This window comes from Ambystoma mexicanum, chromosome 7q (genome assembly GCF_040938575.1).
Source record: "Ambystoma mexicanum isolate Mex_15411 chromosome 7q, UKY_AmexF1_1, whole genome shotgun sequence".
In the NCBI taxonomy this organism is placed as follows: Eukaryota; Metazoa; Chordata; class Amphibia; order Caudata; family Ambystomatidae; genus Ambystoma; species Ambystoma mexicanum.
This window is the reverse complement of record NC_090941.1, coordinates 1,009,138,307-1,009,154,698: the sequence shown is the minus strand read 5'-3', so window position 1 is coordinate 1,009,154,698 and position 16,392 is coordinate 1,009,138,307. Positions and strand designations below refer to the sequence as shown.

General features: G+C 42.6%; 1 protein-coding gene across 4 annotated transcripts in view; it reads left to right on the top strand.

Annotated features, from left to right (window-relative positions):
* The window catches only part of ARRB1 (arrestin beta 1), a 1,358,416-nt gene that overhangs the window by 1,103,605 nt on the left and 238,419 nt on the right, over positions 1 to 16,392 (top strand). For all 4 annotated transcript variants that reach the window (XM_069640206.1, XM_069640203.1, XM_069640204.1 and 1 more), the window contains one exon: positions 1,252 to 1,387. In XM_069640206.1, coding sequence (XP_069496307.1) covers positions 1,252 to 1,387 — 136 coding nt within the window. The remainder of the gene's footprint in view (positions 1 to 1,251; positions 1,388 to 16,392) is intronic.

The following is a 16,392-nucleotide window of genomic DNA, read 5'->3' as shown; positions in this document are numbered from 1 at the left end:
CGCTATTTTTGTTCAGAATTACGAGTAAGGTGACCGGGGTCATCAAGTTCTCAGTGAAGCACGTTTTCCTTTGCAGGGTTTTACTAACAATGCATGCATTCGAAGGGGCTACATTCTCAGGCAGCTCTGAGGGCCAATCATTGGCTGATGTAGAGGATCAGTGGGAGTGGCAGAAGCAGTCGCTCGGCTTGACCTCTGGGCAGGGATGTCATTTAGGGGTTGCCAGGGCTCACAACTGCGACCTCTGAGGTTTCCCTTGCTACCCCTGTCGTCTCCCTTGATACCCCTGGAAAAACCTTTTTTTATAATTTTTAATTTCTTTTATTTTTTTACATTGAAGCTCCTGGGCTGTGGCCAATGCCATGTGGCTCTTTGTTTCTGGAATGCCTGGAATTTATTTTGAGGCCTCTTAAAAAAAAACAGGGGGTCCAGAAGTGTAACACTTTGAGCAGTGACCCTAAATCAAAAAGAATAGGAATAACAAATCATTTGTCTTTCTAGAATTCTATACAATAATTGCTAGACTCATTAAAGGGATGAAAGGTCATGTTCTACTGTTTCCCATGATGTCACTTCGGGATGAGGTCAATTGACATTGCTTCCTGTAATTTCATCAGAGGTCAAGAGCCATGGGATATCACTTCCACTACCCCTAGCATTTTGGTGAAATGACGTCCCTGCCTCTGGACTACCTATCTGGCCTGTTGGCTACCTTCTAGCACGTGTCTGCAACACAGTAAACCATCACATCGATAAGTTCCTGGGTCAGGCATAGAAAACACATATATTTGCCATCATTGTTTTATAAAGAAAGCATGCTATACCCCTCTGAAAATGCCTCAAGTGTACCTCCGTGCTTTCAGTAGGACAACATGTCTGAATGCACTGATGTGTCAGCTGCTTCTGATTACTAAGACCCCAGCATCTTTCAGCCGAAAGAAAATGTTAGAATTCTATAAATGCAAAACAGAACCTTCTGCAGAGTAAATTTCCACTTATGACATTTACATGAAATTGACTAGTTAGTATTCCACCGCTGTTCACCCGATATGCCATCTATTTTTTCATCAATGGAATTATGGCTCACATACATCATTTCGCGTTATTATCTTAAATATATGTGGAAAAGGAATGGGGGACTGGGCTGCTATGAACACAGTGTTATGCAGTGAACAATGGCGGACTGATTGGAGAGATGCTAATGGAGTTTGTGTGCAATTTGTTTCTTAAAAAAAAAAAAAAAACTTGCAGGAATTCTGTGCGGCTAGTGATTCGGAAAGTCCAGTATGCCCCTGAAAGACCAGGCCCACAGCCCATGGCGGAGACGACAAGACAGTTCCTCATGTCCGACAAACCTCTACACCTGGAGGCATCTTTGGATAAAGAGGTAAGGTCATTGGCGGTACAGCTGTTCATTCCATCTGATTCAAGCAGGAGTGAAGTGGTGGTAAAATGGGGGGTAGTGTGCCCTAGCTGCTACTGAGAATGTCTGGTGTCATAGCTGCAGATCTCTGTTCTAATCGTGGCTTTGTCATTTGCAATTAAATTATGTGTAAACCACATTTCTCTATGGGCTTCAGATTGTGAACATCAAATAGGTAGAACAAGTGTCCTGTGTAATAGAGTTCTGCAACTCAATATACAACTCACCCTGACCATCTAATCTGGGGATCCACACCCTTTGGCTCTCCAGATGTTTTGCACTACAACTCCCATCAGCCCTTGTCAAGATACACTGTGGCAAAAACCCTCCCTCCGCCGTCATTCCCTGACAATGTCACTTTCTCCAAAGGGCAGTGGTAAGTCAGTCTATCATTTTAGCTGTGCCCCAGCACACTTCTTTAACCCTGCTCCCACAACCTCATGTCGTGCACATATTGATTCCAAAATTGCAATTAACCTTCATACAAATATATATAGACTTATCTTCATTCATGTTTTGAATTTTATTTGTCCTCCTTTTTGGCTCTAACATGTCTCTCTTGAACATTTTATTTGAGTTTTTTCTCTTCATATTGATTGAAATATTTTAAAGGGCAATACATAAAGGTTATGCAACAATACATAGGCCCTCATTACGACCCTGGCGGAAAGGGGTTTACGCCGGCGTAAACCATGGCGTACCTTTCCGCCCGACTACGAGTTCCCGTAGCGCCATGGTGATTTTTACGCCTGCTTTTTGCAGGCGGAAAAATCCATGGCGCTACGGGACTTGTCGTTAATTACGCCACCGTAATTTACGGTGGCGTAATTAACAATTAACGCCTTCCCCACTCCCATCATACCCTATGGGGCAAAAATGGGAATGGGGAAGGGTAAATGGGGATTGGGGACTTACCGCCCCGCCAGGGTCGGAATGGGGCGGTAAGTCCGCCAACCCCCATGGCGGAGTTGGCAGCTTTGCGCCATGGACCATGGTGCAAATTGCACCATGGTTCTCCGCCAGGGTCGTAATGAGGCCCATAGTATTTAAAGAACTGGAGTCCCTGTAGCACATGCCAATACTGATGCCAACAAATACTGTTTATTCGATGAATATGTAAATGTTAAAGGTATTTGTATGGCACACCGTCACCAACGGAATTGGTCGCCATGCACTCTGGCGGATCTGCAAACAAAAAAGGAGGGGTAGGGGTTAGTAGGTTGAAGTGGGAGTAGGAAAGTGAGAAAAGGGGTGTCCTCAGGTTGTGGAATGAGAATCATTAACATGTTCTAGATGTCATGTTAGTCAGTTGATGCTGTTTCCCCTGGTTGGGGGTGTTCACACCAAAGAGCTCAATAAATGAACCCTTTCCATTATACTCAAGCCTCTGAGTACTACTTCTAATCATAACAAATTGGCGATGAGGATCTAGCTCAAGTGACGACACCGGCGGCTCCGTGCAGAGTTGAGGGTAGAGTGGAATCTACGAGGGAATCTGCGAGGGTGAAACTGCAGTGGCCGACCAGGAGGAGCGCCAGCAGGGGCGAGTGGACCCAGCCTTCGAGTGCGAAAGCAGTTCCATTCGTTGATATGGATACGGTTGATTGAGTGAGTGCCTACGAAAAAGGGTTGTTCAGCCAGTTGGCAAACCGTGGAAAGTTGGATCCCTGCAGAGAAATGCAGTGAGGAAATTTCACCTGTGTAGATTTGAAAGATGGTGCGTCAGGTTTCCCAGGCAACAATTGTCTCGGGAGGACTCGTAGACGGGTGTGCACGCGCTGGTGCAGCAAATTCCCACTACGACGCAGAGAGAGGGTCCCGGCAAGAAGAGAAGAGCACCCAGCATCGAGCTCTGCGTGACGGCCATTTTGACATCGGTTGTCGTGTACGGAATGCTGCGGAGGAGCCGTGTACATCTCTGTTCGTTGTATCGGAGTGGGGAGCGGCAATTGCTTGGTGAGCGCCCACCGGCGCGATCAGGGTTATCCACACCTGATAAATAGAGGGATCATCTGAAACAGACATTGAGGCATGTGGTGAGTGGCTGGCTTGCCTGGGAGCATGCTCGAGCATTAATTATCGTCCTTTCCAGTGAGAGCAGATCTGCCTCAGGGCATTCTCAGCGACAAAGGTCAGTGATTACGCATGCAATAGCGAAATTATCACTGGTCAATTACTGCTTGCATTGAAGAAGGGTGCAAATTTGTAAATAGTTGGTCTCAACCAGAAGATAGCGAACATTGCTGCTCCACTATTTTTCATGCCAAGTGCAGGGAACCCAGAGTATGCTGGTCAGACTGTAGGGAGGGTTTCACAAAATACGCTCTGGCCATGTTTGGGGAGAATTACTTGAACGAGAGGAAGGAAGCGATGTTGTTCCATTGCTTAGGGCCAGCTGGACAGGATGTTCTGAGGAAATTATCAGAACCGACCGATAAAGTATAGAGGAATTTGTAACCACCCTCAGAGACCTAGCAGTGACATGCAGATTCACTCATTGTCCTCATGAACAATTAAGAGACAAGCTAATGATAAAATGTACTAATGACAACATCAGGAAAGAGCTGTGGGGTTGAGGAACGTAATCCCACTTTAGATATGGTGGTAGAGAGATAGCGAAGACCGTGTAGCACACAGAAAAGTGCATTAAAACTCTACAACTGTATAGCAGCAGTGAACATGGGTCAGATAAATTAAAAGTGGTGAATGGGGTTATACACAAAGGGCCTCATTACACGGAAGGCGGTAAGGGTTAACGGTCACCGGTAATGGTACCGGTGACCGTTAACCCTTACCGCCTGATTACGAGGTCCCTTAGCGGGTTGGTACTTTAACGCCTGCTTTTTTGCAGGCGTTAAAAACCAACCCGCAAAGGGACCAGGGTGCTAATTACGGTACCGCAATTTGCGGTACCGTAATTAGCACCTTCCTCATTCCCATTATGCCCTATGGGGCAAAAATGGGAATGGGGAAGGGCAATGGGGGAAGGGGGAATTACCGCCCGCCAACCTTGGAATAGGGCGGTAATTCCCCTTTCCTCCAAGGCGGTGCCGGTATTTTACCGGCATGGACCAAGGTGCTAATAGCACCTTGGTCCACCGCCTACCTTGTAATGAGGCCCAAAGTCTCCAAATCTATACGAAGACAGACAATTTACAAGTGGCTTGGCCAGAAAATATGAGAAGCCTGACAGGAAGGCAGAAGACCACATTGAGAGCAAGTCCAACAGTAACAAGGTTGTTAGTCGCCAATGTGTTCCCTCAAAGGACGTGAGGGTTCCCTCAAGAGATTTTGGGTCTTCAAGAGATTTCCAAGGAGTACCTGAGAGGAGATGCTATAGGTGTGGGAGTGTGTATCACCTGGCATTTGACAAAGAATGTTTAGCAGTTGACATAGTATGTCGCAAGTGTGGTAGAAAGGGGCATCTCGCTCGATGTTGTAGAAACTTCAACTTTGGAGCTGGTCAGGCTCATGAGATTAGTGCGAACTGCAATGAATGATGATGATTATCGTGAAGTTGGGAGAGAGGTAGTGCACTCTGTTGCTGGAAAGGTGACGAAGCATAAGCCTTATGCGGTGGTAACGATTTGTTGTGTGCCTGTATGTATGTTGTTTGATAGTAGGGCGGACTACACTTTAATCAGAGTGCAAGTTTGGAAAGAGAAATTTCAATGCTGCACGTTATGGGAAGATGGAGTAAGAGCAAATGCGTATGGAGATGTACCAATAGAGATATTAGGACGTTTTGAAGGAGAATTACAGTTCAAGGGGAGAAAGTCCATAGGCACTACATATGTAGCAAACAGAGGTGGTGAACTTCTCTGCTGGGGCGATCAAGCAGAGTTGAAAATTAGATTGGATGCAAGTCATCCAGATCAGGTGTTGACGGTGAAGGAGGTAGAAACAAAACATGAGAGCGAGAAGGGTGGAAGTGAACACATTTCCAGCGAACTTGGTTGTGTGAGAGGTTTCGTACACAAAATCCGATTGAAGAAAGGGGCAGAGCCAAAAGTAGCAAAACTACGCACAATACCTTTGGCACTACGAAAGGAAGTGGAGGATGAATTGAAGAAAATGGAGAAAGATGGAATTATTGAAAGGGTACAAGCATCTGAATGGGTCAGTCTCATTGCCCTTATAAGGAAATCTAATGGATTGATCAGATTATGTATTGACTTGAAACATTTGAATAGCATTGTGATAGCAGACAAATTTCCACTCGCGAGGATCAATGACTTGTTAGTAGGAGTGTCTAGAGCAAAAATGTTTTCGATATTAGATCTGAAATCAGCATATAATCAAATTGAACTGCACAAGGAGTCAAGAGATCTTAGGGCCTTTATCACACCGATAGGTCTGTTTAGGTGCAAACAAATGCCTTTTGGGTTAGTCTGTGCAGCAAGTGTTTTCCAAAGTATTATGTAGAAGTTGCTGTGAGGTGAGTGTGGAGTTATGTGCTATTAGGATGATGTGTTAGTGTGTGGGCGCAATGAAGTTGAGCATGATGAGCGGCGGAAGAGAGTGATGACAATTCTGGGAGAAGCAGGTTTGACAATAGCCACGGAAAAATGCACATTTAAGGCTAACAAGGTTGTCTATCTTGGTCATGAAATATCGGGAGAGGGTGTAAAATCTAAAGAAGATGCTGTAGAAGCGATAAGATGTATGGAGGCGCCCAAATGCAAGGGCGATGTGCTATCGTTTCTAGGGTTGGTAGAATTTTATGGAAAGTTCCTAAAGAGACTCTTACATAAAATCAGAAGCATGAGGAAACTCACCTGTAAAGGCGTGGCTTTTAGTTGGGATGAGAATTGTAATCAGAGTTTGGAGATATCAAAAGAGCGGTATTGAATAAGCCTATATGAAAAATCTTTGAGGAAGACAAGAAGACTTTGATATTTGTAGATGCCAGTGACTATGGCTTAGGAGCAGTGTTGATGCAAGAGGATAATTTAGGATTGCAAACTGTAGCATTTGCATCTAGGTCTTTGAAAGATGCAGAATGTAGATATTCTGTTGTTGAAAAGGAAGCTCTAGCATGTGTGTGGGGTGTGGGAAAATTTAAGAGGTATCTATGGGAAAGTGAATTCATCATTTACGCAGACCACAAACCGTTGGTTAGTATTTTCTCTAAGGAAGGATTGGAAGTATCTCCAGGCGTATCATGAAGTGAGTGAGTGCATTGCAAGGGTTGCAATTCTCCATGGTTCATATGCGAGGTGAAAGTAATGTTGTAGCTGATGCTTTGTCTAGGTCAGTGGAGCAGAGGAAGGTGAATACAGAGAAGTTTATATAGGAAGAGGATGAGGTAGGAGAGATTTTTCAGGTGCACATCAGTTTAAAGAAAAATGAATGGGATGTAGCATGTCTGGAGGATGCAGTATATCAAAGAGTGTTGGTGATGGTCATTAGGAATGACATCAAGAGGGAAGATGTAGCCATAGAAGGATATGGCAGGGTGAAAAATGAACTCTAGGTACAAAGGAATTATTTGTATAGAGGACATCAGCTGGTGGTGCCATGCAAGATGAGGAAAGCAGTAGTGGATTTAGCACATTTTGGGCATTTGGGGGTTGCCAGGACGAAAGGACTAGTGAGATCTGAGTTTTGTTGGCCCGGTGTAGACAGGGATGTGGAAGAGCAGGTGATGGTGTGTGTGCAGTGTGTGGATGGTAATAAGGGACTCACAGTTTAGAAAGTCCCAATTGTAGTGAGAAAGTGTCCTAGAGTACCGTGGGATGAAGTGATGTTAGAACTTTTGGGGCTGTTTAACATTAGAGTAGCCAGTGATGTTTATCTGTTGGTGGTGGTTGATTTGTAGGCAAAATAGCCCGAGGTATGTGTTTTAAAGGACACTTCAAGTGGCAGGATAATTAGTTTTTTAGGACAGCTATTTTGGAGCGAGGGCTTCCCTAAGAAGCGTCTCTCGGACAATGGCTCTCAATTGGTGTCCAGGGAATTCAGATATTTCTTGGACAAATATGGGGTGGAACAAGTTACCACCTCCCTATACCACCCCCAGAGTAATGGATGTGTAGAATGCTTTAACAGGATGCTGGTGGAGGCCATCAGGATACCGGTGGCTATGGGTGGTGATTGGGTGCGCACCGTGATGGAAAGAACCTTTCAGTATAGATTAGCCCCTCACAGTGTTCCCGGAGCGTCACCTTTTGAGGTTTTGCGAGGGAGAAAACCCAACTCGCATCGGTGTCCCTGGTGGATGGAGAAATCAAGATATGTGGGAGTGGATGTTGAATGTTTACAAGAGAAGCTACGCCTGAGTAGTGTCAAAGCCAAGGCACTTTATTATCAGAAAAATTGTTGTAGGAGCTTCAAGGTGAGAGAAGGTGATTGGATAAAGGCAACAATACCTATCAAGGTCCGGAAGGGTTCTTCTGTGTACTCAGAACCAAAGGAAGTTGTCAAGTATTTGGGTTCTTCCATTTTGTTTAAAGGTGGAGGAGTGTGGAACAAAGAAAGGGTGACTGTTCTCAGGATGAATAATTTCCCTTTAGGTCAAGAGGATGAAGGAAAGGAAGTTTGAGGACTGCACGTTGTCTTGCAGGATGATGTTCAGAACAGTGTGTAGAATGTCAAGGAAGGGAGATGTTAGGAATGTGTACTTAAGTTGTTGTGGATGGGACAACATAGTTATAAGAATGTTTATGGTTATCATAGTTACTGTTGCTAGATACTTTTATGACAAAGGTTCAGGTTGTGGAATGATAATCATTAACATGTTCTAGATTCTATTTCAGTCAGTTAATCTTGTTTTCCCTGGCTGGGGGTTGTCACACCTATGAGCTCAATAAATGAACCCTTTCCATTATACACAGGCCTGTTAGTATTACTTCTAATCATAACAGTAAAGTATGTGCGGTTTGCTGTGTAGAGAAGTGGTTGTGTGGGTTTTTGTGTGAGAGATGTATGCAGAAAGTTGAGTTTTTGGGTTAGTGAGTTTTTGCCTCTCAGTCTTTGCATTTCCTTGTTCCATGTCTCCGATTGTCCTATGGAGTTGGTATTGTAGTTTTTCCGTCTAGTTGTTAGGTGTGATGGGGTGGCAAGTTGCCATCTGAGCTATTTTGGAGGTTTCTGTGCCAGGTTGAGGCACGCATTGTCCCCTGCTCTGGTATTGGTGCTGTATATTTTTCATTCATCTGCTCCCATCCTACCCATTTCCCTGTCGATGATCCATGTTTGCTCTGTTGACTAAACGTGCGTTGAAATGTCATCCTTATCCTTCCCTCCTGATCTGTCCATATTCATTCCTTAGAGTGATCTTAACTTATCTATGTTTCATTTTGGAATAGTGATCAGGGCCGTCATTTCACCAAAATGCCATGGGTAGCAGAAGTGACATCACACGACCCTTGATCTCTGATGACATCACATGGAGTGATGTCATTTGACCCACCCCAAAGTGACATTACAGGAAGCGATGGAACACAACCTTTACCCCTCGACAAAACAGGAAGTGACACCACATAGCATTGCTTCTAAGTACACTACGAACAATATGGTTACGATATCACTGTAAAGTGATATACATTTCATACAAGAATGGATCACCATATGTATTGTTAATGTCAGTGCGTATAGGCCCATATTACCAAATCACTGTGAATGCAAGCAGACATCCAAGGTCAAACGATAATGATTTGTTATTATATAGCACTTACGCTTAACCGCTTCATATAGAACAAATATACATAAAATATCATCCAACCTGTGTTGGTACTCATTTAACAACTACAGCAGGATGAAAGGCTGAATTGACCTTGCAGGGAGTCGAGCCTGCAATCTGCAGATCACACGCACATTGCAGCAGCCAGCGCTCAACCCCACTGAGCTATCTTACCAGCTATAGCTATCAGAAAACCAGTCACTCAAGAATCAAAGAGCCACATGCTGCTGGCCAAAGCTGGCCAAAGCCCATGAGCCTCTATTTAAAAAATAAAAATAAAAAAGATTTTTTGTTTTTTTATGGGTAGCAAGGGAGACCACAGGGATACCAAGGGAAACCGCAGTTGTCAACCCCTAAATGATGTGTATGATAGTGATAAGCCGTAAATTGGTCTTCCCCCTTCATCTGTTTATGGGAGCTAGCTTAGGGAGAGTATGGATTCTTCTGCGTATGTGCCCCATAGCGCTTCTTGTAGTGATGGGGACAAGAGCCAGGTTTTGAGTAGTTTTCTAAATAGAAGGTGATCTCTCATGTTACATGTGTTTTTTTGTAGCTCATTCCAGATTTTTGGTGCTAGCTGAGAGAAGGAGGATCCTCCGCATTTTCTTTTGTTGTTTGGTTTTTGGTTCCAAGCGGATGACGCTGCTAGATCTGAGTGGTCTTGTTGGGTGGTAGACATTTATTTTCTCTCTTAGGATCTCTGCTCCTTGGCCATGGATTGCAGGTATGTATGAACAGGTGTTGAAAGTACAGTAATTAGAAGGAAAACAATGAAAATAAATATATTAAGCTAATTGACAACCATAAAAACACGAACAGCACTGCCGATCTATAAAAGTCAGAAGCAAAGTGGCACAATATTGAAACGAGTGAAAACAAGGACACCCACCGCTTTGTAATAACTGCAAGCGACCAGCGAAGGAGAAACACCAGAAATAATGCCTGTGCAATGTTATCACCATATCGAGACATCACAGGGGACCAATCAGAATCAACACGTGGGGAGCGTAATAAATTCCTCAAAATCAAAATCAAAAATCAAAACCATCATGGCAGAGAAAATGGGTAGGCAGCAGATTGCCTGAACGTTATGGGATGTTTTCAACCCAAGCCCGTATTGGTTCAGGTGGATAAGGAGAGAGCGCTCACAATGAGAACGTTAACAATTCGCTTGGGAATGGAAATGAATATGTTCACTGAATGACTCTGCCCCTGGCTCCTCACCTTGAGTTACTCGGGACATCCCTCACATAATATAATCCCTTGTCACATGGGCTATGTGGTACGCAACATAGAAAAGGCACGTGAAGGAACACACACACTTCCCAGAAATGCAGAAAGGTCAAGAGCAAATATGGACCTTGGGGGTAAAACATTTGAAGGCAACCTACTGACTCCAGATGATTTAATATTAAGTGGTTCGGTCTGGGTTGGTCCGGCCTGGATTCTCGAATAAGGCTAAGCCTTTGAGGTTAGCATGGAGTTCGACCTCCCTCTCATCAGACCTGGAGGCACTCAAGAGGAATGTGGGGCCATTGAAATGGCTGATGACGGTCACTCATTTAGGTAATCCTGTATTTGTCAGCTGACATTGATACTGTGGAACATTACCGCAAGGAGCACTGTGTGATGTTTGGAGCCCTGGTGAACTGCAAATTGTACTACACCAATGTTATACACGTGGGTCTTCTGACCTACTAGCCTAAACAGCCACTGGGTGCTCAAAATGCTACTGTCCAGCTTGTATTTATCCTGAGAAAAAAGGGATCATGTTTGCTTTACTCCCTACATTGGTTGCCAATGAAGTGGCAGATCAGATTCAAAATCCTGTGTGACTTGCAAGTGTCTTCGCGGGTTGGCCACCCAAGCACACGCATTATCCCATGTGTGCCTAACTACAATCTCCCCATCCCCAGTCAACAATTTTCAGTTGTCCTTCCACTGAAATGTGAGTCATGAGGAGACCGGAGATCTTCTCTTCTGCCCACCCAGCTCTGGAATGTCCCTTCACTAGCTATTCAAACTCTTTCAATCTTTATGTACTTTCACACATCTATAAATAACTTTTCGTTCAATTGAAGTGCAGTTGCTTTCCAGAACTTCAGTTCATGGTCACATTGCTGTTCTTTTCTCTAAGGCCTAGTAGCATTTACATTTGTCGTATAGTACAGTATACATTCTTTAAAAATTCAAAATTCAAATCATATATCATTAACGGCTTCAGGGCTACACCCATTGTGCCTTGAAACACTTGTGTATAGGCGCGTTTTAAATGCCATATCATATCAAATCATATCATGCACGTTCAGCATCACAAGGTTAGGTGAATGGCAGAGGGGTGTTTTGCGAAACCAGCGCGCCATAGGTTGACAAGACACAACATCATCAAAAAGCTGGTGGAGTGTGAACAGCAGATGTGAATGATCTAATGGCTTTAGGGGATTGTGAAATGACTCCTGATTCCTACTCAGATGAACAGATGATGTGAGACAGAACATCTGCAAGAGAGTCAATCTGTACATTTTACAACCACACGTTGTCATGGTATATATATCCCATGAGGCCATTTGTAAATGCATTACTAATTACACTGTTATGTGTTGTGAGTTAAATGATAGACACACGATTACCCAATAGAAGGGGAGTCCACTTGATTGGATAGGTTACATCTCAAGGAGGCAGTTGGTACATGCGGTAACTGGCACCACCACCACCACCGAGGCTCTATCCTTCCTCGGTTCTCTCTGCAGCCAGCTGATCCCATGAATGTGGACACTCAAGCAACCCATACCATTCCACTTGGAGCCACCCGACATCACCACCCTGACATCAGCACTCACTCTGGGAGTGCCCTGTACAAACCACCCCCGTTAATTACCAACAACGAGGAAGAAGATGCAAGTAGCTGAATGAAAATACATCTCACTGCCTCAGCCAGTAGAGATACATGCAGAACATGTCAAAAGAAATGGCAAATTTATGAAAATACATCTCAATGCCTCAGCCAGTAGAGATACATGCAGAACATGTCAAAAGAAATGGCAGATATATGAAAATACATCTCACTGCCTCAGCCAGTAGAGATACATGCAGAACATGTCAAAAGAAATGGCAAATTTATGAAAATACATCTCAATGCCTCAGCCAGTAGAGATACATGCAGAACATGTCAAAAGAAATGGCAAATTTATGAAAATACATCTCAATGCCTCAGCCAGTAGAGATACATGCAGAACATGTCAAAAGAAATGGCAGATATATGAAAATACATCTCACTGCCTCAGCCAGTAGAGATACATGCAGAACATGTCAAAAGAAATGACAGATATATGAAAATACATCTCACTGCCTCAGCCAGTAGAGATACATGCAGAACAGGTAAAAAGAAATGGCAGATATATGAAAATACATCTCTATGCCTCAGCCAGTAGAGATACATGCAGAACATGTCAAAAGAAATGGCAAATTTATGAAAATACATCTCAATGCCTCAGCCAGTAGAGATACATGCGGAACATGTCAAAAGAAATGGCAGATATATGAAAATACATCTCACTGCCTCAGCCAGTAGAGATACATGCAGAACATGTCAAAAGAAATGACAGATATATGAAAATACATCTCACTGCCTCAGCCAGTAGAGATACATGCAGAACAGGTAAAAAGAAATGGCAGATATATGAAAATACACCTCTATGCCTCAGCCAGTAGAGATACATGCAGAACATGTCAAAAGAAATGGCAAATTTATGAAAATACATCTCAATGCCTCAGCCAGTAGAGATAAATGCAGAACATGTCAAAAGAAATGGCAAATTTATGAAAATACATCTCAATGCCTCAGCCAGTAGAGATACATGCAGAACATGTCAAAAGAAATGGCAAATTTATGAAAATACATCTCACTGCCTCAGCCAGTAGACATACATGCAGAACATGTCAAAAGAAATGGCAAATTTATGAAAATACATCTCAATGCCTCAGCCAGTAGAGATACATGCAGAACATGTCAAAAGAAATGGCAAATATATGAAAATACATCTCAATGCCTCAGCCAGTAGACATACATGCAGAAAATGTCAAAAGAAATGGCAAATTTATGAAAATACATCTCAATGCCTCAGCCAGTAGAGATACATGCAGAACATGTCAAAAGAAATGGCAAATATATGAAAATACATCTCTATGCCTCAGCCAGTAGAGATACATGCAGAACATGTCAAAAGAAATGGCAAATATATGAAAATACATCTCAATGCCTCAGCCAGTAGAGATACATGCAGAACATGTCAAAAGAAATGGCAAATATATGAAAATACATCTCACTGCCTCAGCCAGTAGAGATACATGCAGAACATGTCAAAAGAAATGGCAAATATATGATAATACATCTCACTGCCTCAGCCAGTAGACATACATGCAGAACATGTCAAAAGAAATGGCAAATTTATGAAAATACATCTCAATGCCTCAGCCAGTAGAGATACATGCAGAACATGTCAAAAGAAATGGCAAATATATGAAAATACATCTCAATGCCTCAGCCAGTAGAGATACATGCAGAACATGTCAAAAGAAATGGCAAATATATGAAAATACATCTCAATGCCTCAGCCAGTAGAGATACATGCAGAACATGTCAAAAGAAATGGCAAATATATGAAAATACATCTCAATGCCTCAGCCAGTAGAGATACATGCAGAACATGTCAAAAGAAATGGCAAATTTATGAAAATACATCTCAATGCCTCAGCCAGTAGAGATACATGCAGAACATGTCAAAAGAAATGGCAAATATATGAAAATACATCTCAATGCCTCAGCCAGTAGAGATACATGCAGAACATGTCAAAAGAAATGGCAAATATATGAAAATACATCTCAATGCCTCAGCCAGTAGAGATACATGCAGAACATGTCAAAAGAAATGGCAAATATATGAAAATACATCTCACTGCCTCAGCCAGTAGAGATACATGCAGAACATGTCAAAAGAAATGGCAAATATATGAAAATACATCTCAATGCCTCAGCCAGTAGAGATACATGCAGAACATGTCAAAAGAAATGGCAAATATATGAAAATACATCTCAATGCCTCAGCCAGTAGAGATACATGCAGAACATGTCAAAAGAAATGGCAAATATATGAAAATACATCTCAATGCCTCAGCCAGTAGAGATACATGCAGAACATGTCAAAAGAAATGGCAAATATATGAAAATACATCTCACTGCCTCAGCCAGTAGAGATACATGCAGAACATGTCAAAAGAAATGGCAAATATATGAAAATACATCTCAATGCCTCAGCCAGTAGAGATACATGCAGAACATGTCAAAAGAAATGGCAAATATATGAAAATACATCTCTATGCCTCAGCCAGTAGAGATACATGCAGAACATGTCAAAAGAAATGGCAAATATATGAAAATACATCTCAATGCCTCAGCCAGTAGAGATACATGCAGAACATGTCAAAAGAAATGGCAAATATATGAAAATACATCTCACTGCCTCAGCCAGTAGAGATACATGCAGAACATGTCAAAAGAAATGGCAAATATATGAAAATACATCTCAATGCCTCAGCCAGTAGAGATACATGCAGAACATGTCAAAAGAAATGGCAAATATATGAAAATACATCTCAATGCCTCAGCCAGTAGAGATACATGCAGAACATGTCAAAAGAAATGGCAAATATATGAAAATACATCTCTATGCCTCAGCCAGTAGAGATACATGCAGAACATGTCAAAAGAAATGGCAAATATATGAAAATACATCTCTATGCCTCAGCCAGTAGAGATACATGCAGAACATGTCAAAAGAAATGGCAAATATATGAAAATACATCTCAATGCCTCAGCCAGTAGAGATACATGCAGAACATGTCAAAAGAAATGGCAAATATATGAAAATACATCTCACTGCCTCAGCCAGTAGAGATACATGCAGAACATGTCAAAAGAAATGGCAAATATATGAAAATACATCTCAATGCCTCAGCCAGTAGAGTACATGCAGAACATGTCCTAAGAAATGGCAAATATATGAAAATACATCTCACTGCCTCAGCCAGTAGAGATACATGCAGAACATGTCAAAAGAAATGGCAAATATATGATAATACATCTCTATGCCTCAGCCAGTAGAGATACATGCAGAACATGTCAAAAGAAATGGCAAATATATGAAAATACATCTCAATGCCTCAGTCAGTAGAGATACATGCAGAACATGTCAAAAGAAATGGCAGATATTCCATCCACTGGAAATATGAACTTTTATCTCCTATGTATCCTAACTATACATTTGTTCCATGCGCTGGAAGCATCTTGCCAACCTACACTTAAAGCTAATAGTTAGCAGTACACTACCCGCCTTACAGAGAATTCAATTCACAGTACATTACCCTGCACAGATGGCAACAACAACATAAACGCTCTCATCACAGCGGTGGGCTGTACAGTTTGCGAATGGATAAGAAAATACAGTAGAAACAACATGGTGACAACAAGAACCAAGAGGAAGAACACGAGTGCAGAGCACCCAACAGAAAACACAAAAGAGTGGATGAACCAGCAGGTTCCATCAACATTCACAGCCCAGAGCCCACTGCAGAATGAAAACCAAAACAACTTTAAGTAAGAACACACACCTATGTTACGGTGGTGTGATTCCTGGACACCGTAACAAAACGTAAGATGTATGAGGCAAATAAACTCATACTCACTCATTAGCCATCTAGGACGCACCACCAGACCACAACCTATCAATTCACAAGGTAGCAACCTCAAACCCACAAGGTTACTATGCGCCTTTCACCTGGGACTGCCACACCCACGCCTCGATTCTGCCACAACTGAGCACGGACCACTCCAAGAGGAGTACAAACTACATGCCACAAAAACTCCCTCTGCCACAAACTGCCACCCTGTGGCCTCAGTTCTTCTACAATTAAGCACAATTAAAAAATGTCCTAAAACAATATCTGTTCCTCAATGTCTAAATGGCATGGTAAGATGAAATACCTGCAAGTTAAGCTCTTCAACTAATATCAACCCTCCGTGGCGAACGCATCGCTCCTCTGGGAACCAGAGACGAGCCTTCTTCCTTTTATGATGCCCCACAAGGTCTTAACCTAGCACCTTTACGCACGGCAGACAATGTCCAAAATAGGCAATGCCCTGAAGCAGTTTCTCACATCCAAACAGTGACACTCTGACAGAAGATGGTGCCTAACATATGAACAGCTTCCTCTGACAAGGAGTACTCAA